This window comes from Spermophilus citellus (genome assembly GCF_964194105.1).
Source record: "Spermophilus citellus genome assembly, chromosome: 6".
Taxonomy (NCBI): domain Eukaryota; kingdom Metazoa; phylum Chordata; class Mammalia; order Rodentia; family Sciuridae; genus Spermophilus; species Spermophilus citellus.
In genome coordinates this window covers 123,815,854-123,842,601 of record NC_138187.1, presented here as the reverse complement: position 1 = coordinate 123,842,601, position 26,748 = coordinate 123,815,854, and the positions used below count along the sequence as shown (strand labels likewise).

Here is a 26,748-nt window from a genome sequence, read left to right as displayed (position 1 = left end):
CATGCCAGGAAGATGAGAAGTTGACTTACCTTTCTAAACACGTGTCTTAGGCTGATACTAATGTATGGAGAGAATGCTTTGAGGGAGAAAGTCTCAAATTAGCTGTTTGTAAAGATATCATCTCAGGCACGGAGACAAAATAGAGGCTTCACTTCAGGCTTTCTGACAAAGTAAACAAGAAATATATGGACCCTTTAAACCTGACTTGTAAGAACCATAGTTCTCTCACATCAGCGGGCAGAGGACTAGGGCAGAAATCTAAGTTTGAATCCTCAAGCAAAACTGTGTTTCCTTTAGCTGTCAACCCAAGCAAGGCCCTCACTTGGGAACTGGAGGCCACTCTTCAGGCCTGTGGGTAGTGGTCCTATTTAAAGGGAATGGCTGAGGACTGGAAGCCTTGGGCTCTTTGATTAAAAAAAAAAAAAAAAAAAAAAAAAAGCAAGAGTCTACACACAGTGTTGGTATTCTACCAGCAGTCAACTGTATTTATTAGCACTGTGGGTGAGCCCCAGGAACCATAAAAGACACAAAGAAGAAGGAGGCATGGATCTTGACTGATAAAGCAGGACATGTGGTCTAGCTGAGAAATAAGCCCATGCAATACAGAGAAAATAAAGATTACGCTTTTTGTTTTTTAGTGGGGCCAAGTTCCAAGTCAGGGACGTTTCTGAAGTCAAGTTTCAGAGAAGAAGGGTCATGGACTTAATAAGGTCAAGAAGGGAAGTACAGAATTTGTTGGCAGTGCTTAACGCCATTCATTGAGCTGAGCTGACTGAAGCTGGAAGTGTATTTCTAGTTGAATAAACTGGACTATCTTCCTGCCAGGGGAAAACCATTTGCTGTTAGGAAAACTTTCAAAGGTATAAACTAAGAATTTTTTTACAATTATATTTTATTTTTTATAATTATGAACAAGGTTCATATGTAACCTAAAAATATTTTTCTTGTAAAAATGACCAAATGTGAAGCTTTTAGATTAGAAATCACTAGACATTAAACATCCCAAAGCTGGTTTATAGTCTTGGTTACTTCTTATCCAAGGTGAGAAAGAGGCTCATTAGGAATAGGAAAAATCGCAAGATAAACCACAAGAAGGCTTAGGCACTGTTATATTAGAAAGTCACTTAGAAAATGTCTTTAATGACAACAGATGATGTGCTACTAAGTGATTTCTACCACCTCCCCCCAGCTTCAAGTACTTTCTTACATAAATACATAGGCATAGTTTTATATTGATATTGGAAAGTACTTTAGAGACTGTTTCTTAGGAAAGAGACATGCTTTGCCACTGAATAACTTCCATAATGACATGTTCTTTTCAGATAAATTTTGAAAAATTCACCTTGATTTTATATATTCAAGTCTGGAATATAAACCCTCTGTCAATGGTAACTGGGATCCTCTCCCAGAATCTGGGTCACCTGAGTCACCCTGTAATATCTGAGCTTCCTTGGAGACACAAACACTAGGAAATCAGTTTCCAGGAGAATTCCACTTTCAGTCTGTGGCATATGTGACTTTTTAGACAGTTGCAATGTATAGCGGAACTGGGTTTCAAAAGTTATCATGGGACTCCATTGTCTTACAGCTGAAAAAGTTCATTCAACACCCTGAAAAATTTTGATCTCTACATTAAAAGCCTGCTAGAATGTTCCTTAAAACCTATAAAGGCAGACCGACCTAAGAACAAGAACCAGAGTTGGGAGCTAAGGCTGGTGGAGTGGGGGTGGAAGGTGGAAAAAGACAAGGATCAGAAAGGTCAGGAACTCTGAGTAGAGGCCCTTGAAGATGCTCATTATCTTTCTTTGCCCTATCCCCTCTCTCCCACCATCTTCCTGTCTTTGAACTTTAGGCCTGCTCTGCCTGAAAAGAAGGTGGCTGATCTCAGCACTCTGAATGAAGTGGGCTATCAAATCCGAATCTAGCCAAGCCATTCCGAGCAGCAAGAGGGTTTCTGTGGTGCTTCTCTCTGCACTTTACCCAGCATCTTCAGGAGGAACTGCAACTATTATTTATTAAGAACTTGAAAATTTTATTTTTAAGGATTCACCTGGAAACAGAATCTGAGTGGGTGGGGATAATTAGCTTTAAAAACTCTGACCATGAAAAGGCTAAAGTAATAAACCCCACTGGGGCTGGACTGTCTCCCTCACTAAAGATCTCAAGGATAACAAACATTCACAGTAGTTTTATATTTTTCCATTTACTGACTTTCTTTTACTTGCTTTGTACATTATGCCTCACCAGTAGTAAATGTTCATAAATCCTCTCCCACTTTTGGTATAGTAAGGTAACTCAATCAGTATTAGTCTTTTTCAGCAATAACAGAAGCAAAGAATGGTGGGTTTTTTTTAAGCAGTTAATATTACCTCAGCCTTTTGACATTAGATATGCAAACTTAATGGTATTTTGGTTTTTTATATTCTATTTGTATTGTTTCCCCAACATTCCCCATGGGGATCTCCACAAGTTTGGAGTTTTTTCCTGGTGCACACACGTGACGAGATTTAAGGTATTTTATGCAGGTGTTTTATTAAAAAGCACTGAAATTCTCCTGGCAATACGGGAAACCATTTTTAGGATCTTGGAATTACTTGTTTCTTAAAACATTTGCTGAGAGCATTTTTTGTTCTTTCAAAACAAAACAAGCACAGTCAAAAGCTAGTCTATGTTCTGTCACTAACATTTAAACTTTGCAGAGTCTGGCAAAAAAGGACATGAGGTCATACACTCCTTCCACAAATTTAGCAGTATTGAGATCATAATCTCTGCCACTCAAAGTCAGAGAGACAGGAATGAATCTCAGGGGTCCTGAGAACCTGATAACCTTTTCTCTCACATTTCATCTGATTTTTAAACTCTTGAGTTAAGTTTTGATTCTGAAGAACTTACCATTGTTAAAGATGTGTTCTGATGTCTTATATTAAGGCCAAATGTGATACAATATGATTCTTTTTTCCAGTTCTTTGCTTTTAGATACCTCTTCATGACAATTTGGAAGTACTGGAAAAAATCTATGGATTAGTAGAACATTTTTCTTTCTTTTCTTTTTTTTTTTTAGAATGGAAAGTCTTCTGGTACAATGTTACACATGAAAGTGTAATTTAGTCCATGGGCACAGAATGCACGTCTGGCTGTATATAACAGTTATGGTGTAACTTCTGGCTGCAGACCAGAGCAGTTCTGAGGGCAGACATGTGTAATCTGTGTTACAAATATCAAGAGCAGAACTTCTATTTCATTTGTTTTATCTTAGCAACCATGCTAACTTGTAAGACCAAAGGACATATTTAAGTCAAGTCTGATTAAGCTTGTCAACAAAAGTGTTAGTTCAGTGTTTCTCCTTTGGCTTTCTTTGACTAAAGGTAGTTGAAAGAAGGGAGTTAAAAAAAAATAAAGGTAAGAATCTGTTCTGTGATAAATTATACCAATAAAACCTCTGGGGGGTGTCATGAAAGCACAAGGCATTCATCCTTTAGCTCACTTTACCCTAAAAATCAGTATTATTAATGAAAGTACTGCTGTTCTGGAAAAGGAAGTCTAATGTCCCTTAATGACCAAGTAAGTATACATTTCATGCAGACTAAATGCAGCGTGAGAGAAAATTTGTAACAGTTTTTAAGAACAGTATTTTTGGACTAGGGATATAGCTCAGTGGTGAAGCACACTCAGCATGTGCAAGGTCCTTCCTGGGTTCAATCCCAAGCACCAAGAGGAAAAAAATGATGCCTTTTTATCTTTTCACAGTATATTCACTGGCAGTCTTCATGGCCCATGTGTTCTGATGTTCCAAGTAGCCAGTGAATCATTTCATTCTCTCTCTGAAACAATATCAATTTCGCCATGTATCTTCTGTTATCCATCTGAAACTTTATTATGTCCAATAAACAGACTGCTCAATCAACTGTAATGTCAGAAGAGCTTAGAATAGCATTTGCCAAGTACTACTTAAGGACTATCCCATCCCAAACACAAAAATGTCAAATAGTTGCAGAGCCTCTTGTTTCTCCTAAGAAAAGGTAAAAGAACAGGAATATAAAACTGTTCCCAGTATGTTGATGTATAAGCCTTAAAATTGCCAACTGGCCTGATGATTCAATTAGCAACCTAATTTCTTTGACATTCTGTGATTTTTACATTCATTTTTCCTAAGTAAGGGTTACTCACAGCAACATGTAAACTTATTTAAACTGTTCACAGTTGTCATTTTACTTCTATTGCCTACAGAATATGTTAATTTTGAAAAGATATAGGAAAGTCACCAAATCCTAAATTCTAATGTAATAATTTAAAAAAATATTATGGCAAAAACCCCAAATAAGCAACCAAACAACAAGCCCAACATGTTTTACCTCTCAAAACTGATTTTAAGAATAGCTGTAATTCAAAAGATAAAAAATTAAGTTACAAGATGATTTGGAGTCTAGTTTTTAAAGTTATTATGCAAGAGAAATTTTATGCTTAAGCCACATGGCATTATATGCAAAGTTTAAATGAATGACAGAAATTTTGATCTGAGACTATGTTGTGATGTTTTGAGTACACTTTATTTCAGAAAGTGATATTTAGTATTTTCTATACACACTGAAATCATGAGCATTTCACTTTTTCTAAGTCAATTATTTCATAAGGATTTTATTAATAGATATTGGTAAATAGAACTTTGGAAATCTTAATTCAGTATTCTTACTATACCTGAGGCTTTTGTAAGCTATAGTTTTATGTACAACCTTGTACAGTTTTTTTGACATACTATTGGAATCTTGTTTATTCTCCTGAACTTTGTTCTGGCCAATACATTTTTTTTAAATCTTTTAAGAAAATCTGTGATTGTTTTAGTGGGTATTTTTCTAAGTAAACGAAAACTTGTATAATGGTATTTTAGAGAATGCCAAATAAGTGCATGTTTCAAGTTAATGTTTTTCTCATCACTTGTATGTTTATACATAGCATGGAAATTTAATAAAACCATCCTGGAAACTTAACAATTGTGTTCTTTTTATTCCACTAAAAATATCAGATGGTACAACTTTATTCCTTGGTCCTCTATTTTGGCATCTTAGCTTGTAGCATTACCCCAAGTAGTAATAAAGGCTGAACAGAGTACTGAAATACTTTTGAAGAGGCCAAAGGCCAACTTGTGCAGCTTAGTACATCTACCACAAAACGTTCAGGCACCAGATGTACAATTCTAATAATTTATTACATAATTTGCAGGTACAAAGTGCAAATGACTTGACTCCTTCATTCCCCCAAGCCCTTGAACTCTCTGGCTCCCAAATAACTTTGATTATTATTTATTTTTTTAAGAAAAGCAAAGTGTTTAAAGCAGACAGTTGTTAAATTAAAAAAAGAGACAAGATTTCTAACATGCATATTGTCTTGATATTAAAACACAGAGTAAAATAAAAATTTAATCATTTCACAATCTCCTTTGCTTGAATAGTATATAACACTTTAGACTGTGAGATTTGGTTTCTGCAATTAGCGATTGTTTTTGGCAGGTAAAAATGAGGATCCAGAAGCATTACCAACTCTAGTGGCTAAAAAAAGGAAAGACAAGTGGATAATTACTTTTCAGTGGAGCTTTAAAAGCTTGTGAGAAAGTTATAGTGACCTGTTGGCTTCTGGTCCACAAAATAACACTTCATTTGATAAGTTAAAATAGAAAGCAATTTTATGGATTAACTCTTCTTAAAGTGAAGCACATGAAATGGGCCAAAATTCACAATGTATTTATTAGGATATAAAATTTTCAGAGGTTTTCAGGGATATTAGATTGCTAAAAATGACCTACATATAATAAAGTTATTTTAAAATAAATTCATTCAACATGAAGCACTAATCAATGAATTTTCATTTTTATTTCCCCAATACTGTAAAGAGATTCTATTATCATTATAATTTTATAATGATAATTCTATTATCATTATAATTTGATGATGACTATATCTGTTAATCAGGACCTATATTATTCTACTAAAAAATGAGGAAAATCTTTGAACTATAGTTGACACTAAATAAAAACTTAAAAAAGAAGGGCTTGGGATGTAGCTTAGTGGCACAGTACTTGCATAGCACATGTGAAGCACTGGGTTCAATCCTCAGCACCACATAAAAATAAACAAGCAAAATAAAGGCATGCTATCCATCTACAACTACAAAAAAAAAAAAAAAAGTAAGCAATTAAACATTTCAAAGTACTCACTTACTACAGATTTTAATAGATAAATCTTTATCACCTGCACATCTTCTTGGAGGCTTTCATCTGGTTTATTTTTTAAAAATAATTATAGCAAATGGTTTAGTACAAAAATTTTAAGTCCAAGACTAGTACGTTTTCCAATTGAAGACAAGACATTCTAGTAATAAAATTCACTGTAAAAATGTTTATAATTTAGTGCAAAATGACTACTTAGTAAAAATGTTTATAATCCATTGATCCTACTGTTTACAAAATAAAATTTTAACTTTTTGTGTTTTAAAATTTTTTGATCCAAGGGGCTGGGGCTGTAGCTAAGTGGTACAGTGCTTGCCTGGCACGTGTGAGGCCGTGGATTCGATCCTCAGCACCACATAAAAATAAATAAAACAAAGTTGTCTATATACAACTAAAAAAAAAAATTGTTTAAAAAAATTTGTTTTTTTTTTCAAACACATAGAACCACCTACAGGATTTTATCAGACCTCATAAGAACCTCTCATAATCCACTCAAAAATAAGCACCACCTTACACTGGTGCACCACTATAAGACAAAATAAAGGTGGACTCAGTAGTACACGCCTATAATCCCAGCAGGCTTGGGAGGTTGAGGCAGGAGGATCTTGAGTTCAAAGTCAGCCTCAGCAACTTAGCAAGACTTTAATCAACTCAGCAAAACCCTGTCTAAATAAAATATTAAAAAGGGGGGGCTGGGGATGTGGCTCAAGCGGTAGCGCGCCACATACCAACAAAGATGTTGTGTCCACCGAGAACTAAAAAATAAAAATATTAAAAAAAAAATATTAAAAAGGGCTGGGGATGTGGCGCAGTGGTTAAGCACCCCTGGGTTTAATCCCTGGTACCAAAAAAAAAAAAAAAAAAAAAAAAAAAAAAAAAAAAACACTGAAACTGATGGCTTTTTAAAGAGCTCTTCTAGAGAATTAGGTATCCAAGTTGGTATCTCCCCTCAGAGTTTTACAACTTTCTTAGAACCCTGATAGCTGCTACTTTGTTCTGATGATTTTCCTAATAAAATATAGTTCTACAAAATCAGTTCAGTAAAACAGAATCTCTCCCCTAAATCAGGGATCTTTTCTTTTTTTGTGGGGATCATGGAAGGTACTGAGGACTGAAGCCAGGGGTGCTATACCACCTACCTGTATCCCCAGACCCCCCTTTTAAATTTTTATTTTGAGGCAAGTTCTCTCTTAAGTTACATAGGGCCTTGCTAAATTGCTGAGGCCTCAAACTTGCAATTCTCTTACCTCAGCCTCTGAGTCACAGGCATGTGCCACAGCACCTGGCCCCACAGATCTTTTACAGAAAATAGAAAAACACAAAGAAAATCCTAGGTAAACAAAGGCATAACTCAAGTCTACTACTTTTAGGTCCACCTATATCTGTTATGGGGTGAACAGAGTAGACTTATAAGACCTCATCCTCTTATGGTGACCTCCATCTCCCAAACCTTTTCTCCAAACTACAGGCATATCACATGGCTCAGGACAATAATAAGAAGGATTAAGCATTCTGTACAATTTTAAAGCATTATTACCTTCAGAAACTAAAATGGTAGGCTGGATACCTGTGAATGATCTGATGATTTCTGAGACAACCAATTGGGACTCAAAACACAGAGTTTTCCCAAAGAAATCACGCCTATAGGACAGAAACAAATTGTGGTTTGCAAGAACTCAGATATTCTAGATCCACTTAAAGCTTTCTAAAAACATGAAATGAAATTCTTCACTAAACAGACTCAAGAAGATGCACTATATTTTAAAAACATTGTCAACTTTACTAAGATTTAGAATAAAAATTTACACATCTTTTATAATAAAGAGTATTTACATCTCAATTGTCAGGAAAATATTTTTCATCATTAAAAAAGAAAATTGTTGTAAACTTGTTTCTTCTGATATCTGTTTCAAGCACTTGATCTCTTCAGAAACTCCACAGCACAAAAATAAACATGCAAAAGCCGAAGAATAACTTTATAGTCTTTGAAAAAGAATATAACCAGAAAGAAAATTATGTATATAATCAAAGAAGAGTCAGAGCTCAAGTCTGAATTTAGCCAATAAAGGCAGATGATCTGAAGAGTTATTTTCATTTGGAAGTCCATTAACAGTCCATAAGTCTTGTTCTGTAAGAAGTGACAGTCTAGCTAGAAGTTTCAAGCCACCACCCAAAGCAACTTCAGCTCCTACATTAAAGAAGCAGATACATGTTTAGTGAAACTGTCAATGAGTTATTGTAAATTAATTACACAAGGCTTTTTTTCTAAACAGTGACAAAGAACTTGAGACTCCTACAGAACACTAATATGAAAGTTTTTAGAATGACTAATTGTTTTATTGAGTTATAACAATAATTCTCAAACTCACAGCAGTTTCTGATATTATTTGTACTTCAAATACATTTTTCTATTTTAAGTTTTGCAAATAATCTTTAGAGGAAAATATTAATGTAATACATAAAAAAAATGTTAAGAGTAATTTCAGATTGATAACTACCCAATAAATCATCCATCAACCATTTTGCAATTGCAATAAAACCAAACAGATCCAACCACACTTATGTAGGAAGCTTATCAGGTAACTGGAGAATAAGTATAATTTACTCCCAGAGAGGCTGCCCCCACAGAAGTAAAACATGACACGCTCTCAACTGTGAAGAGATCTGAGAGGCTGATCCATGATACTCTCCCGCCACCTAGTGAACTTTTGTAGGCATGACATCTTCCAGAACCCTATTATAGCAAGCTATTTCATAAAATTGATTTTAGTAGGAAGAGTAAGCTATCTCCTGAGTGTTACTAATAAAGTAATCCCCAGAAGGAAGGGGAGGTAAAATAAAACAGGAACAAAAGGGAAAATATAAAAAAGCACACATACATACACAAAAAAAGGAAGAGAGCTGGGAATGGTGGCCCACACCTGTAATCCCAGCAACTAGGGAGGCTGAGACAGAAGGATCACAAGTTTGAGGTCAACCTGGCCAACTGCCAACTTGTAAGACTCCATCTCATAAAATACAAAGTGCTAGGGATGACAGACAGACAGAGAGACATAGAGACAGAGACAGACAGACAGACGGGAAAAAAAAAAGCTGCCCACATTTAAAACTGCCAAAAGTTCTACTTTATATTCTGATTATTTTAAATTCTCCATTTAAAATCCTTTGATTAATGTATACAACCTGATTTTCACTGAGTCATACAAGGAAAGATGTTATCACTTTTGCTTTTTAGAAACACATAGTCACGCTTTCTTCCTCAGAAAGATCAATATTCCAAAGTCATTATACAAAACTGTTGTTGGCAGGATAAGTGTGGTCCTACAACAAAGGCAGCATGCCTTAGTAAATCTTAACCACAAAATTGTATGATGACCATTGACAATCTATTCAGTTACTATCAACTACGGATATAATTTTTAAATAATTTCTTTGGAGTACTTTCCTGCTTTCCATTATATGCAGGCAAGTAACTGATTGACACCATCAACTGTTTCAGAGTATTTTAACTTCTAAATCTGGAACTTTATCTAGAGGTTTAGCTAACTTTCTTAACTTCAGCCTTGGAGTTTTAGCTACTGGGCTCTCTAGCAGAGTTAGGAATACATACAGTTTTTACCTGGGTGCCTAGCAACATCTTCTTTTTCTGCAGAGTAGAAAATATAATCCACAGTTATGGCACTTCGAGAATGACAGGTGGTAACTTCTGGAATTCCAGTGTCAGGAAAGAAATGTGAATAAACGGATGACAAGCTGAAATGGTGCTGTAGGTTTGAAGATAATCTAAATTGAAAAGAAAAAGCATTCAGCATCCATCAAGTTTTTCAAGACTCCTATTTAAAGTATTTTTTCATTCAATTTCTACATTAAGACCAGACATTAGGACAAGTTTTATATACGCAGACCATATCATAATTTAGCATTCACTTATCAGTGATATTCAAAATCCAATATATCAATAACCAACATACTAATGAAACTATGTTCAAAAGCCTTTACTTGCTAATTAACATGTATTCTAAGACAACTTACATTATTTTTAAGAAAGAAAAAGACTTCTGACATCAGAGGGACCACGTTTTTCTGTTATTCTTGCTCTGATGTATGAGATAACTTCAGGCTGCATCTGAAGTCAGCTTCTACAATGGCTTACATTTACTATAAATACATGTGATGTTATGGGCAAAGGGTTTAAAGATCATTTTCTAGTAATACATCATAAATTTTAAGGATCATTTATGCCATAAAGAAAAATAAAATCTTCAGAACATTTTGAAAATTCATTCAACAAACATTTATCAAACATCTAATAAATTCTAGGCACCATCTTAGGTGCTGAGGCTACAGATAAAAATGAGGTTTTAATGTGGTTCTGTTTTTGATGAGCTAGTATGTCAATAAATAAAGATAATTCCTTGGAATTGCTCTTAACTTCCAACTTTTAGAAACTTCTTATGTTCAGGAACATATATTTACAGAATTATTAAATGTAAATAGGTTTTCTGCAAATTTTCATCTTACCATAAATTTTCAGTTTACAGATAAAAGCTGTACATATAAATGCACTGCATTCATGTGCAGATAGTCAACCTATCTTTTCTCATACCCCATCTTATTTCAAAACAATTTAAGAATTACTTAAAATTATTACTTGTTAGGTTAATCTTTATTTTTTTTTCCCTTTAATACTGGGGATTGAATCCAGGGTCTCACACATGCTAGATAAGCTCTACCACTGAGCTATATCCCCAGCAGCCACCCTCCCCACTCCCCCACCGCCCACTTTTTTTTTTTTTTAAACTTTGAGACAGAATCTCTCTCATTAGTTGCCCAGGCTGTGGGTCTTATTAAGTTGCTTAGGCTGCCCTGGAACTTGTGATCCTCCGGCCTGTTGCTGGGCTTGCAGGTATGCACCACAACAGGTGGCTAAATATTCCTTTTTGAAAACCAAAAAACTGCTTCCTTTCTTACTGAGTTTTTATGATGTGAGAATATGTTCTCAAAACAAGGTGTACAAAATAAAATTAAGAAAGTAGATAAGGGGGCTAGGATTGTGGTTCAGTGGTAGCGCACTCGTCTAGCATGTGTGTGGTACTAGGTTTGATCCTCAGCACCACATAAAAATAAATAAATAAAAACAAAGGCATTGTGTCCACCTACAATTAAAAAAATATTAAAAAAAAGAAAACAAATAAAATGTAGGAGAGATGCTCCTAATTAGGTTCCTAAGTTTAAATGTTAAAACAAAAACTTATTCACAACATAAAATAATCAAAATATTTCAAAAATTTCCCAAAGAGATAAGACATAGATCCCTGTCTTGTTATGCTAACATAAATCCATTTCTCAACCACAGCCCGAAACATTAATGTTTCTTTAATAAGGAATCCACGCATCTTCATCTGCTGATGTTCTTTTCCTATAGTTCAAGATATTATAAAATTTCTCTTTTCTACTGGCACACTCCTTTTTTTTTTTTTTGGATCAATTCTCCTGTAGACTGTTTTGAGATCTAGTAAGTCAAAGAACACTAAGGATCCTCCTGAAAACCGAAAAATATTTTTCTGCAACCTTGACCTTTGTTTAAATATGAAATGGCAATAAATTTCAGGGTACTTGAGCTGGTCTAGGTCCTTTCATAACACCAACTAAGCATTAAACATTAAGCTTTATATATTTTATCTCTGTGAATCCTCACAACAACCCAAATTATATATCAGGAAACTGAACCTCAGAAATGTTAAATATCATGTGCAAAATCACACCACTAAAAAAGCAGCATCAACACTATCTTCCTTTTTTATCCAAGTGTTTTTTTGAGAAATATTTTTTTATTCAACTGAAGTCAGGAAGTGTCCAACTGCTTTCCAGAACTCACTTTTCAGCTGTTTCGAGGACCTCTGTTTTCTCCAGCTGTGTTTGTGTAGGATCTTTATCTGTAAGAACAGAGAAATGTATTAAGCTTACTTACACATTCTTTTGTTCTAGTTTGTCTTGGTATAGTCCTCTTACCACAGAATGATATTTAAAAAAACACATCTAGTTTAAATTCTACTCTGCCACCTGCCACCTTATGTGTTTTATCCTGGAGTCTGTTTTGATAGTCTCCAGAATTAGGAAAAATAAAATGCAGGGTTGGGGTTGTATCTCAGTGGTACAGCACTTGCCTAGAATGTGTGAGGCTCTGGGTTCAATCCTCAGCACCGCATACAAATAAATAAATAAAAATAAAGGTACTGTGTCCAACCAAAAAAAAAAAAAAAAAACAACTTTTTTTTTTTAACCAACCAACTTTTTTTTTTTTTTTTTTAAAGAGAGAGAGAATTTTTTAATATTTATTTTTTAGTTTTCGGTGGACACATCATCTTTATTTTTTTATTTTTATGTGGTGCTGAATATTGAACCCAGCACCCCGTGCATGCCAGGCAAGTGCGCTACCGCTTGAGCCACATCCCCAGCCCCACAACTTTTTTTTTTTTAATAAAACAAAATGCAAACATTTCAAAGGCAACATGCAAGTAATCATGCATATGTAATTTTGGAAGTTCAACTTTACAAAGTAAATTTAAAGCTCTTTGAAAAAAGGAATGAGCAAATAGATAAATACTTATCATATATATGAATATTCATCCCCGAGATGCTATTCCTTTAAATTTTTCATCTTACAGCTTCAAAAGGAATACTATTGCCCAGCAGACTGCCAAAATGTACTGCAAACGCTTACCTGTCTTTTCTACTTTTGGTACCTGCTGTACCTCATACACACAGTTCTGTGAGATACCTAGGTTTGGGGGCCAAATTGGAATAGATAAAATTCTTTGTCCCCGTGAAGACTGTTCCTGGCCAGATACCTAAACAAAATTTCAACAGGTATCTTAGGTGAATAGACTTTAAATAATTTATGTATTGAAAAATTTATGTCTTAAATAAAAGGTAATCCAAAAATAGTAAACATTACCCATTATTCATTATGTTAAGTAATTATCTGTGCTTATAAAAATCATGTTCAAATACAGTTCAGAAAGTACTTATTTATATGAAAACAAGTCTTTTCCTATATACACATTTTTCTCTAATTTAAACATCCAAACCATTTAAAGCTTTGACTAATACTGCCTCTCCCTTTTTGCTACCTGCAATATAATTCCTATTATATCAAATACTAAGAGGATCAACTCTTTAAATTTATGATTACTCAAAACTCCAGGAGTATAGTTTACTTTGGTTAAATATACTGAAGATCACATGATTAAAGCAGAGGAAAGCACAATAAAAATAACAGCACCAGATAAATTATTATAAACTAAAGCATTAAAATATTACTCATTATGTAGAGGAAAATATAATGAAGACTAGTTTTGCTAAGAGTGTTGCCTGTATCCAGCATTCAAAATTCTATCCTGCCACCTTTTGAACAGTTCTTTATTTGTGAGGTATTCATGTCTGGCAGTTTTTTTCCCCCTATTTTTCTTTCTTTCTTTCTTTCTTGCTTGCTAATTTCTCCAAGCAGAATGTTGCCACAGATGCACAGAAAAGATAAAATTAACCAAGTGAATAAAGACTGATTAGGAGTTGTGGAAAATCATCACGGCTTAGTAAAGTGAGATACTGGATCATCCAAGGTTTTCTAACAGCCACAAGATGACTATCCTCACATTACAATGAATGGAGCAACTACCCACATCTTAACAATGGAAAAGTGAGCACTTACTTTTCCTATGGCAAGTCCTTCATAATTCAATTTTCCTTCCTTTATGAAACTATAGAGTGGAGAACCAGGAACAGAATTAAAGTCACCACACATAACAATAGGACAGAAGCTGCCATCTTTCTGATGTGCAACACTGGAAATCTCTGCCAGCAGCATTGCCAATTGAGTCAGCTTAATATCTCCTCTCCTTGGATTATACAATAGATGTGTATTAGCTACACAGATCGCAGGAGAGGTAGCACATGGAATTTTGGGCTGCAAGAGTAAAACTAATCCAATATTGTCTCTGTCCAAGAGAGGAATATCAGGGCGGAAGAATTCCACTGGATTCACTGATAAGAGCGAAAATTTGGAATGCTTGAAGCAAATGGCACAGCCATCAGGTTTCCTTCCTGTCCGCATCTTATATTCACAGTGATAACCTACAAGAAAGAAAGAAATGTAAAACAAGGAATTGTTTATATATGTCAAAACATAGCTCTTATAATATTTCTCAACAATGTTTAACAAAGTGTATTCTGCAGAACATTAGTAATATGGGATGTAAGTAAGTGCTGGAGTCCAAAAAGATTAGCACTGGGTTTAATAGATCTCTTTACTGGCCGAGTTAAGTCCTTACTATGCTAATGTGCATCATCACTCTCTCAGTTCCAAGTCATGACAATGACAGTAAGGCTCTATAATCATTTCTTCTCTCTTCACCTCAACTCTAATCTTTCGGCCCATAGCTCTTTCCCCCTTGCTCTGTTCCTATCTCCAATTACCTGTCTTCCTGCTGCCTGGAATGCTCTAGGCATGGCTTGTTCCTCTTTTTCAAGTCTTTGTTAAAATGTCACTTTAATCATTTTGATTAAAATTGAAATCTCATTCTACTTTCCTACTTTTCTCTAGATAAGTATCTCCTGATATATATTATAATTCTAAGTGTGTGCCGCCCAAGGGAGGAGACATTTTACCTGTTTTACCCAAATCCACTGTCTAGAAGAGTGCATAGTATATAGCAAGCACTCAAAATTATTTGCTGATTAAATAAATATAAAGCAGGTACATTTCTCAATCTATATGACCAAAGATGACCTGTTTCTAGAAGTGTTTATTCATTAAACAGGTTTTTAGCTTTTATCTATGAAGTACTAGAGGCTCTGCTATTGTCATGAACTAGGCAGAATCATCCCTGATCTCATGGAGATCAGAATCTTAGTGTTCTGGTGGTAAGCACAGCAACTGCTGGGAATAGGAACTATTAAACATATTCTGATATACCTATCCCTTTGAATTAAAAGTACATATCAACATTAAAAAGGTTCCCATTGAAATACCTCAAATGTTTTTTTGACCTTCTGAAATAGGTATTTACATTTTCAAAATTAAAATTTTTAGCTTACATCTTACATCTTTCTTAGCAAGTTATGCTTAATAATACACAAATCTTCAAAAGTAAAAGTAAATTTGGCTAAAGTAAAAGTTACATTGTACCCAGTGATTCCAAACTTGGCCTGATTTCTGTTCCATAATGATCTTCTTGAACTTCTTGCAAACAAAGTACCTTGGAAGAAAAAAATAGCTTGAATTAAAACACAGAAATGCAAATATGAATTTTCTGGTGCTTTCACCTTTAAAAGGAGGTTTCATAAATTCTAAACCTGGTGAGAATTGAAAAAAAATGACTTAAAATCCTTTTTTCCTGTTATTTTTAGATTTAACAAATTAATGTTTCCCAATTTGACCAATCTCAAAACTCTGGCCTTTAATCTTGGAGCTTTCTTTTTATCCAAGATTGATATTTCCCAAAAGAAATGTTTTAAATTTACGTCAGGCTCTTTATCCTGAATTCCCATGTTCTTTTGTACTAATCTTTGGAATCTTTTCTAAGAGAAGTTGATTTTTTTTAATACTATCATTTAGATGAAATTTTTGCATGAACTATTGAAATTCTGAACCAAAGAAAATATTTTCTTAATATGCCAGCTCATGTTTCAAAACTGACCATACTTACAACTTTTCAGATAATTTTTGAAAAGTTAGATAATTATTTATACAAACAAATGATTCTCTGGAAGTCATGATAACATGTTGAGAACTGTTCCACCATATTTAAGATGTTCTTAAACATCTCTCCTTTTTATCCCCCCCAACACAAAAAAGGATAAAAATCACTTCATTCACAAATGCACAAATGAAACATTTAACTCAACTCCTCCTGGTGTGAAGAATTTTGGTAATATTTTACACTTACATCTGCATCAAAGTGTTTAATTTCTTTCAGAATATTGGGAAACCTAAAACTCCAGTGTAATACTGGCCGTCGGCAGTGTCTATAAAGGTGTGAATTATCTTCCAATAAATCTTGTGAAAGTATATTATAGGACATCACTGAAAAGTCAAACTTGTTCTCATTGTCTTCACATTGGGGGTCAACATTTTCATCTCCTAGGATCTTCGTTTTTTCTTTTTTATGGTTACATATATATTCCCAATTCCTTTTGATCATGCCTGTTAAAATACATTGGACAAAATAAGAATTAGTAAAAACTTCATTTAAAATGCTATTTAAAAATTCCCATAATGAGTCAAATGTTTTTTCCCTAAAAAATGGCCATATAGCACTAAATAACTAGCAGCTGTCATAAAATTGATTGCAAAGGCAGCAAAATGCTATACTAACACATATACAAATTTAAAAGGATCTACAAGACATTCTGAAGGCTAAGAGTATGTGCTAATAAAGTTAATACTATACAGGGGTTGTGGTTTCTTACTTCTCTGTGGTTTCTTACTTCTCTATGGTTAAGAATAGTTTGCCACAGACAACTATAATGGTGTATTTGTATGTCACAGTTGGCTTTTCAATGAGATGATTTCACATTATATTTTATTCCCTATTAGTAAAATAAAATCAACAAATGATTAAGTTCCAGAATAACTCTTTAGTTCAGAATTCTGGTATATACATGAATGAAGGTTACATAATGACAATACATGGAAGTAGTACTTAGTATCTAAAACATTGTAGGGGAACAATGAAAACAAAATGAACAAAATACCAAAGCAAAAGCTAAATGTGATTTATGGAAGGCTAGTAGATAATGGCTGGTTGACAAACATAGCATGCAAAAACCAGGAATGTGTCATAGTTTTTATTCCGCAAAGACATAATATACTCTGAAAAAGCAATGAGAGAATAGAAAAGTATGAGATTCTGCATTATAGATAGTCCTTGATTTAAAAATGACTACCATTTATGTAGTGTCCCTCACCACACCATTAAACGGGATACTCTTACTGCCATGGAAGCTATGAAGAAAAATTTGGAACTTTTAGAGATCTAACTATGAGCTCAAAAGGAAGAAGAAATAAATAATGGGAAGAAAATACAGTAGGAGATGGACTTCCAAGCATGATTAGATTATATGAAAAATCAGCCCTAGAATATCTTCTTCTACTCTACATGAACGTTTTCACTTTGCTGGATTATAATGCCTAAAATCCTACCAATTAAAAATTAAATTGAGGTTAAAATATCCTATAAATTTATACATGAAGTGAAAATAAAATTAAAAGGAAATACACTAGTATTTTTGTAAATAGTTATCTTTGAGTAGTAGAATTGTGACAGAATTTTCCAAATCTACAATAATTATCTATTTACCTCAAAATACCAATATACCAATAAATACCTTCTGGTAAATTAATATAAAATAATAATACCTTCTGGTAAATTACTTTAATCAGACTGCTTTCCTCAATATCTAAGTATCTGATGCACTGAGGGGATAGAAATGTTGACTGGAGGACACAAGAAGATAACTAGTATGACTAGTGCAGTCTGGAGGGAACAAAGGAATTGGAGACTTATGATTTCATGAACATATTAGGAGAAGGGTAAAGGAAAAAAAAAGAGGAAAGAAACAAAACCAAACTAAATGAAAGTCCTCAAGTATTCCATAATTTTACATGGAGCTTGTCCTATGCACAGAAAAGGGAAGAAAATTATTCCTTTCTCTATCCTTCACCAAACATGCAGAAACCTACCCCAAAAGGGCTCAGTACTAGGGCTAATTATACTACCTCCACAGAGCTACTTAGAGATTTATAGAACACTATTCATAAACTGGGGTTAGTCTATGATGGTTTTAGCCACCAATCAGTTTTCAAATGTATATGAGATGGAAAGGGCTCTAGTCATGCAAACAAAATGTAAACTATCGTCATAAATAAAGCACTATCTTGGTCACTGCCATATGAAAATATGAAAGATGAGGGTCTAAAAAATGTGTTTGCAGTTCCTTATAAAATATATGCACATAATGGCATATAAATGCTTTAAGATTTTTATAGTCCTGGTAATCAGTTTGTAAATCAACTTTTTTGCGATTTTACTTTTAAACAACCAGGACCATTCAATTATCTGATTAATACAGTGGCTTTCAAACTTTGATAGCTTGTAGAACCTTCTGTCATTATTTTTTGTCATGGAACACCAATCTCTGGCATAATGGGACTGGGAATGTGATGATAGAGTAAACACACATTTTATTTGCTTTTAATAAAAATACATAAATGTGTTTCAAGTGCTAGGGTTCCATGGAAGACAATTTGAAAACCACTGACAGAGTGGATAGTCTTCGACCTTTATATACTTCACAACATAAATTCACACTGCAAAAGCTTATATACCTTCCATGTCAGGAGGAACAAGATGATCACAGCAGAGAAGATAGATGAATCAAAGAAAGTAAGCAATAGGCCTGATCAGGTTTTTGAGCTGCCTAATTAAAATATCATAATTGTATCACACAAATCCTTCAAATACCACTTTAAAGTGATAGGCAAGTTAGCAATGCTGTTCTCTTGATTGAAAAGTATTAGTGAAATATCGGAAGTCACAAATATGGCTTAACGAAGAGCCTTTTCCTTATTCACAATACCTAGGAAGAATGGACATATAGAGAGTCAGGTTGCAATCAAAGATTATCAGTATGTAAATGTAATTCCCCATCCATTAAAGGGAAAACACCACCACAGTTTTCTGAGTACCTACAATGTAGCCAACAGTGTGGTAGGCACTTTGACATGCCTCATTTCTTCCACAACAGACTTGCAAGGTAAGCATTACCTTACACTAGGAATCTAAGGAGCAAGGAGTTTCAGTAATCACTCCACGTTCACACAATCAGTGGTAGAGTAGAAATGAGGGCAGGGAGTGGTTTCTAAGTCCATGCTAATGTCAGATGTCACTATGCCACTGCTCTGAGAGCTCACCAAATTTATAAGAGGATAAACAGCAGAGAAGTGTATGCTAACCTGATAAACAACAAATAAATAAATGAAAAGCAATTCAAGGTCATCATACAGACCTGGACTTAGATAATAATCCGTTCTTAGGAACCTGATTCTAATGCCTTTAAATATGCCTTCATTCATGGATTCAAATAAATCTCTTTATCTTCACATGTAATAATTAAGTAGTACACAGAGTTTTGCTTTTGAGGGATTACAATTTCTGTTTCTCGCCCCCCCACCAAGTAGGTTCTTTGCAACTCTATGATAACAAATTATACATTTGCTTGGATATTAGCTGGACCTAGAATCCAGTTTAAGCCTGTATACTGCTTTTGTGTAATAAGGGCAGAGAGAACTCAAAGAGTACTAACTAATCAATTCTTCTAACCCCGATTTCTGGGCAAGACTCACTCAATGTCTTCCTCTGAAAAACTTGTATGTCATCTCCTTCCATGTTAACGCCCACACAGGCCACGTTCAAATATCTTCAAAGGAATTATCTTCACTGAAAACTATGGTTCAATAAGAAAGACAATTCCAAATTCTACTTGACACTTCCTTTATATTTTCAGGAGGTTGGAGTAGGGTTAGGGTATGTGTAGGGCTGGTGACAAAGAGGGAGCCTAGTGAATTGTTCAGAAGAAAAAAAATATATGAGAAAAATAGACCTAATCAATGTATTTGAAAAAAATGTTTCCTCAGAGTTGCATAAGATAAAATCCCTTTCTAAAAGATATTTCTGACTAACTCAATTTTATAGACCTGTTTGAGAAGTACAGATTTAATAAACTAAAACCTCACTCTGTAAGAAACTGTCTTTCACTTACAATTGTTTCCTTCCCCGCTTCCCCCCATACTAGGGACTGAACCCAGGGAAGTTCTACTACTGAGCTACATCCCCAGATCTTTTGATTTTTCAACTGGAGATAGGGTCTTGCTAAATCAACCAGGCTGGTCTCAAAGTTGTGATCCACTTGCCTCAGTTTCCAGAGTAGCAGATATTACAGTATATACCACCAGGCCAACTTCACTTTCAATTATTTCTTCTTAAATATAATCTTTTTATATTTAAAAGCTAGTGTTAAAAATTAAAACTAATTTTTTTTTTAATATCTGTGACTTCCAAGAATACACCCACCAATTTCTAATTCCTGAAAGGCCTTCTGTTGCAAAAACACTGGATGTGAAAATTATTCTTAAATTAAACTTAGTGTTTTAATCTATTTCTCTACTCTTTTCCAACTGTATTTTGTCTGAAATTTCTTCTATTTTTTTTTTCAGCCAGAAATACACAAGTAATTGGAAAAAAAAAACAAAACTTCATTGTAAAAAGATTTATTTTTTTCCTAATAGAAAACTACTGGCTAAAAATAAACACCAAACATCTCTAAAATCTATAGGAGTTTTAAATATTACAAATGAAAGTGTCAACTTAGTCTATAATAATTTATATCTATTCCTTCACCAAGATAAATGTCACCTTTACCTTGGTGTTTTCTTCGTTTTGATGAAGGCTCATCTCCCTCAGAGTTCATGATGTAACTAGAGAGATGAATCAAAGAGGTCTGGCTCAGGTTGTCAGGTCTCCAGTTACTGTACTGAAACTGAGTTCTAGACTCAAATAAACAAGGTGGTCTCCAATTTAGTGAAAAATGCCTACTACTGAAGTATGGGTAAGGAGCACGAGAATAATGTCCAGGCCACCTCATACAACTAGAAATATGTCTGTTCCAGCAACATCTTTGCAGATTCTCCCACGGTGTAGTCCAGTCTCTGCCCAGACTCTTCGGGTGATGGGAAAACATGGGGTATCTAAAAGAAATAAATACACTCCTTGAGGCACCACTTTTTGTTCAGCTATAGTACACAAAATCTAAACTTAATTCCTCAAGGGAAGATAACATCTACTATTTAAAATCTGACTTCTATATCTGTGAAGAATGAAAGGAAAAGCGCGCATGGTTTAGCTATGAGCATCAATACCTCAATACTTTCCCCCTAAACAACCATGAATGGTATTCTAAATACTTAACAAGAAAATGCAACCTCAGCTCCCAAAACGCCACAAATGCTCCCAAAATGTCCACAGTCCAACTAAGAGAGTAATCAACCATCAAACTAGAATTCAGAGTAGCTCTCTGGCACCAAACTCCATAGAAAAATAAAATCCACAGCAAACATAATACTTAATCAAATATGGAACACATATTAGACTGCAATTGAAGCAAATCTCTCCTCCAACTTGGATTTGGAGAAAAAAACATGTTTCTGAACAGGTTTTTATACTAAGGTAGATTTTTCCCAAACACCTGTAAAGCTAAGAAAACAAGCCTATCACAACCTTACAAAACTACTTGCCTTGCGCATCAGTGGGTGGACAATTTATTTTTGCATTCTTTTTTCTTTTATAAGCATTCTTCTCCTTGGGGGAAATTAAAGAGGGTAAAGATCACGTACTAGGAATTCACTCAACAGCACTTCAAGCCCAACAGCATCAATTTAACCTATCATCCAAAGTATCTCCAAAGTAGTGCTGAGATTATCTTAGATATGTGGCTCTCAAGCTCTCAAAAAAAACCAAAAAACAAAAAAAAAAAACAAAACACTGGAGCCTAAGTACCATCTTCTTACTCTAGTTAGTAAGTTGAATAAAATGAAAAATGTTAGGATTCAGAGGATTTCTATCCTTGCCTCTGGAATTCATTATAAGTACATTTCTCAAAATACTGTCAATAATGTTGACTTTTATGTTATTTTTCATTTTAAGAGCATAAATGCTGTTTATGTGGTCACAAACTGTTCTATAACAATCAACTTAATTATACATCTTTAAAGACTTGACACACGTGCACTCTGTCCTGTTTTGTGGTAATTTTTTTAATTTTTTATACTTATTTTTTAGTTGTAACTGGACACAATACCTTTATTTCACTTATTTATTTTTATGTGGTGCTGAGGATCGAACCCAGGGTCTCGCACGTGCGAGGCGAGCGCTCTACTGCTGAGCCACAACCCCAGCCTTGTGATAACTCTTGAAAGCCATAGGTATTTGGGCACTTGGTCTCTGCATTTCCTACCTCTCTAAGCTACTATAATAAAACTTAAAACTTGGACTACAACATGTATTCTCTGTATTTTTAATTATTTAACGTCTTTTTCTCTTAAGATATTGAGCTCCTTCAGAGCCAGAATCTTCTTACTCATTTTTAAGCCGGTATCTTCACAAGTGCCTAGCACAGTGCCTGGCATACAGCCGGTACTCAGGAAACATTGTTGAACCGAATTGCCATCAAGTCCCAGGCCCACAGGAGTTAACACCAGACCCTCATGACTTTTGTGATAATTAATAGTGATGTGCATCCCACGCATGGTACACCAGCCGGTTTAATAGAGTACACAATTAAACCTTCTGATTTGCAACATATTATTTTAGTTTATTAGGAATAAAAGTAATCCCAGGATTTCGCGGGCACGAGTAAGGGCGTCGCTAATGTAAGTAGCGCCTACTTCAGTGCTTTTTAAATTTTTTTTCTTTTAAGTACGTCAATTGAAAGAAAACATCCAGTCAACAGCACGGCTGGAACGAGAACTTGGCTATAACCGTAAAGGTTGGTATGAAAGCGACCCAAGTTTGAAAGATGCTAACATACCAATAACCAACCACCCCCCAGGCGTGTGCTACGCACCGCCTCCCTGGAGGTCAGGCCCGCCAGGACCTGCTGCAGACAGGCTGCCAGTCCCGGGTCGGGCCGCGGCGTCCGGGGAGGCCGAGGCCGGCTTGGAGGCTGAGCCGGGGAGAGGGCCAGGGCGCCGAGGCCAAGCCGGATCCGGAAGGCCCGCGCCTTCCCAGAAGGCGGCCGACGCGCTTGGCACCCGGACCCGGCGGCCAAGCGTCCCGCCGGCCTGGCGCCGGGTTTACCTATCCCTTTGGGTCTCCGGAGGAACCGTCCCGGCCGCACCATCTCCCAGACCCTCTTCCTCCTCCGCCTCCCCAAGCCCGCCCCGCCCCGGGCTAACCTGGGCCGCCCGCCCCTTCCTCCTCCCTCGGGTCACCCAGCCTTACTGACCGGCCTCTCCCCACCACACAGCGGCCGTAGCCCCTCCTCATACAACGCCAAGCTTCCATCTTCTTTTCTCAGCCGTCGTCCGATTCCCAGGCCCAGGGCTCCACCTGAACCTTTACGACCCACTCGGCGGCTTAAGGCACCACGGGGCCCCCATCACTCGAAGTCCCGGTTCCCAGCCCGGCTGCAATGCATGCTGGGAACTGCAGTCTCGCCGCCGGCCATGTCTCCATCCTGCCCAGTGAATCCCTTAAATCCTTACACGCGAATTGTGCTCAAGGAGCATGCGCAGAGGATGGAAGCTTTGGCAGCCATATCCCAACAGGGCAAAATTCCCGACCTCCGTCTTAAAGAAACACAAAGAAAGAAATGACTGGATCGCTTTATTAAGACCCGTGGGCAGGTGCACCGTTGTTAGTGTATGAGAGCTAAGAAGGAAAATAAAAGTTATTTTATCGTATTTTTAAAATGTAGATATTCAAAAGGTGAATGCCCAAGTTGAGGAAATACCCTCTTAGTTCCCATGGAACGAGGGTACCACAGATTTTTGGCAACTAATTTTGTGGAAACACACCCACATAACTATAGAACTCACTTTTAAATGTGTATGTGTGTCTTGAGTGCTCATCTGTATCAAATATAGTAGGACTAGATTCTTGGAAAACATGAAAAGAGAGATTGAGAATAAAGTGGGAGAAAGGAGGAGAAAGGCATACTAGAAGGTAAGATCAGTGGTGTTTTATAGGCTGTTGAAGTTGTTTCTTGGGAAACTTTTTTTTCTTCTTGTGTTACTTTGGAAGAATAATTTTCCCTCAGTATATAATTGATTCTCATCATTAATAGTAGTTAGATTCTATCATCAATTTGCACAAACACTAAATTAATGTATACTATGCCATTACTATTTAGGGAAATACAGGGGTTAGGTTTCTGTGTGACTTCAATTACATTTTCATCAACTAATCAATACCTAATCTTGTTTTATTTGTGTTTCTATTTAAAGATCCTTATTTAATATTGTTCATTCATTAACACTGAATTAACTCAAGGCCAACAGCATTATAACTCACCCCTAAACAAAGTTTATCTAACAGAAATATTTTCTCTGTAAATTATATCACAGGCTTCTTGCACTTAGGAAAATTTGACAGTGAAATCTGCTAAGGCCTACACACACAAGGCCATGAGTTCCTTAACTTGTCTTCATGGAAAAGCCTTCAGGCCATTCATTAATGATTATTGTTTGGAAGCAGCTTTTCAAGAATGACATGAGCTGAAAGCCAACTCCACCATCAGTGATATCTCTAGCACAGACCATGACTTCCACTGAAACTGAACTGGCCCCTTCTTTTCATCCAACTCACAAGCAGATTTACCCCTTTAACTTTCTATAAATCCTCTCATTACCAATAGAGGGAAGGCAGATTTGAGCTCTCAGCTCCTAACCTCCTTGCCAGTTGGCTGCACAATAAAGTGTCTTCTTTTTGCAAAAACCTGGTGCCACAGCATTGGCTTCTATGCATGTAGGGCCCAGTAGCAAGCCCATGCCCAGTAACAATAGCACTAGCTTTGGGGACCTTTTTTTTTTTTTTTTTTTAAAGAGAGAGTGAGAGAGAGGGGGGAGAGAGAGAGAGAGAGAGAGAGAGAGAGAGAGAGAGAGAGAGAGAGAATTTTTAATATTTATTTTTTAGTTCTCGGCGGACACAACATCTTTGTTGGTATGTGGTGCTGAGGATCGAACCCGAGCCGCACGCATGCCAGGCCAGCGCGCTACCGCTTGAGCCACATCCCCAGCCCTGGGGACCATTTTTTAACAGCATATTTTAATCAATAAAGATGTGGAAAAGGGGGGATTGTGGCTCAGCAGTAGAGTGCTCGCCTAGCACGGGCGGGATCCGGGTTCGATCCTCAGCACCACATAAAAATAAAGGCATTGTGTTGTGTCCATCTATACCTAAAAAATAAATATTTTAAAAAGGATGTAAAAAATGGCACTAGATAGACTGTGATAGGACACTTGTTTATGTATGAGAACTGAAACAAGAAGGCAGAGTGGGCCTTCTTCAGCCGCAGCTAGGAACAGGCACTTTTCACTGATCTGTATATGCCTGAGAATAAGTGCAAAAGCACTTTGAGTGTTGATTTTGGAATTACAAATAAATTTTAGGGTAGTATACATTTGCAAATACAGAATCCACAAATAATGAGGATCAAGTGTACTTCTGTTTCATAGTGTCCTATTTTCTAATTATACCCACAATTTTGCTGTTCATTACGTTTGAGTAGCGGTTCAGTGTAGCCACATCCCCAGCCTTTTTTTTTTTTTTTGTATTTTACTTAGAGACAGGGTCTTGCTGAGTTGCTTAGAGCCTCACTAAGTTGCTCAGGCTGGCTTTGAACCCACCATCCTCCTGCCTTAGCCTCCCGTGTTGTGGAATTACAGGGATATGCCACCATATCCAGCTAACATCACTTTTAAGCAAGGGCCATGACCTGCTATTTTCAACATTTATCTGACTTAGTGCTGTGCTAAGTGCTCAAGATGGTAGACAAAATATTCTTGAATGAATGGTGAACACTGAGCAAGAGTTAGAAAAGACCTGTGAATAACCAGAATTTTTTTCCTTTAGTACATCCTAAAACCTCTGGCTTATTAGGTTGGTTGTTTGTTTTTGTTTTTGTTTATTTGTCAACTCAAGAATTTAATGCTTTCTGGGAAAGAGAACACGTCTTTGATATCTAGACTGGTGAGTTTTTGTGTATTGTCTTTACACTTGATTCATGGCTGAAATTGTACACTTGAAGCCATAAACTCTCCATATATCTGTGTGTGCCTGTAATTCATAAAGAACTTTCCCCTCATTATATGAGTGTGGGATGTTGTTATACCTCTGGAAAAAGTTACACACTGTATTTTACTAAAGGAGCTCTGTTTGTTCTGATTGACTTGTAGAAATAAATAAGGATTTATATAAATTTAATGCCTAAACTTACCTGAAAATAAGGGAGTAAAATTTAAATGTAATTTTTTTTTTTTTTTTTGGTGATGCTAGAGATTGAATCCAGGGCCTCATGCATGGTAAGCAAGCATTCTACCACTCAGGTATTTTTATTTTATTTTATTGAGACAGGGTCTGACTAAGTTGTCCAGACTGGCCTTGAACTTGTGATCTTCCTGCCTCAGCCTCCCAAGTAGCTAGAATTATAAACATGAGCTGCTGTACCCAGGCTTAAGTGTGATGCACTTTAAAGAAAACCATATTATTCTTATAGAAATGGCTCAGAAATGTTTTATGACCCCAAGTTCACATAACTAAGGTCAATCTCTGATAAACAGGCAATTTCTTTTTTGATATAGTTTAATGTTACTAAGAAATGGGTTAGGAAGAAAGATTGATACTTCAGAATACCATCCCTCCATAATTGCACACTCAGCCAGGAAATGAGGCAGTGAAGAAGGGTCATCAATT

The 26,748-nt window shown here is 35.8% G+C and overlaps 2 protein-coding genes across 16 annotated transcripts in view; one reads left to right on the top strand and one right to left on the bottom strand.

Moving 5' to 3' along the window:
- The window catches only part of VASH2 (vasohibin 2), a 38,827-nt gene extending 32,918 nt beyond the window's left edge, over positions 1–5,909 (top strand). Inside the window, exon 8 of the mRNA XM_081300222.1 lies at positions 1,853–5,909. Within this exon, the coding sequence (XP_081156348.1) occupies positions 1,853–1,925 (73 nt within the window). The 3' untranslated portion in view covers positions 1,926–5,909. The remainder of the gene's footprint in view (positions 1–1,852) is intronic.
- A 1,052-nt stretch (positions 5,910–6,961) lies between these two features.
- On the bottom strand, positions 6,962–23,524 carry ANGEL2 (angel homolog 2). Of its 15 annotated transcripts, none has more exons than XM_081300220.1 (10): positions 23,282–23,524; positions 21,573–21,636; positions 20,701–21,026; positions 16,168–16,424; positions 15,408–15,477; positions 13,932–14,353; positions 12,945–13,071; positions 12,099–12,156; positions 9,840–10,003; positions 6,964–8,408 (listed from the first exon to the last, which is right to left on the bottom strand). In XM_081300220.1, the coding sequence occupies exons 3-10, from the start codon at positions 21,017–21,019 to the stop codon at positions 8,257–8,259; spliced, it is 1,569 nt and encodes a 522-aa protein (XP_081156346.1). In that variant the 5' UTR covers positions 21,020–21,026; positions 21,573–21,636; positions 23,282–23,524; the 3' UTR covers positions 6,964–8,256. The 15 variants fall into 15 exon arrangements, 13 of the variants coding, with proteins under 13 accessions (XP_081156336.1, XP_081156338.1, XP_081156337.1 ...); XM_081300213.1 differs by lacking the exon at positions 23,282–23,524 and adding an exon at positions 22,415–23,236; XM_081300216.1 differs by lacking the exon at positions 23,282–23,524 and adding an exon at positions 22,865–23,236.
- Between the last annotated feature and the right edge of the window lie 3,224 nt (positions 23,525–26,748).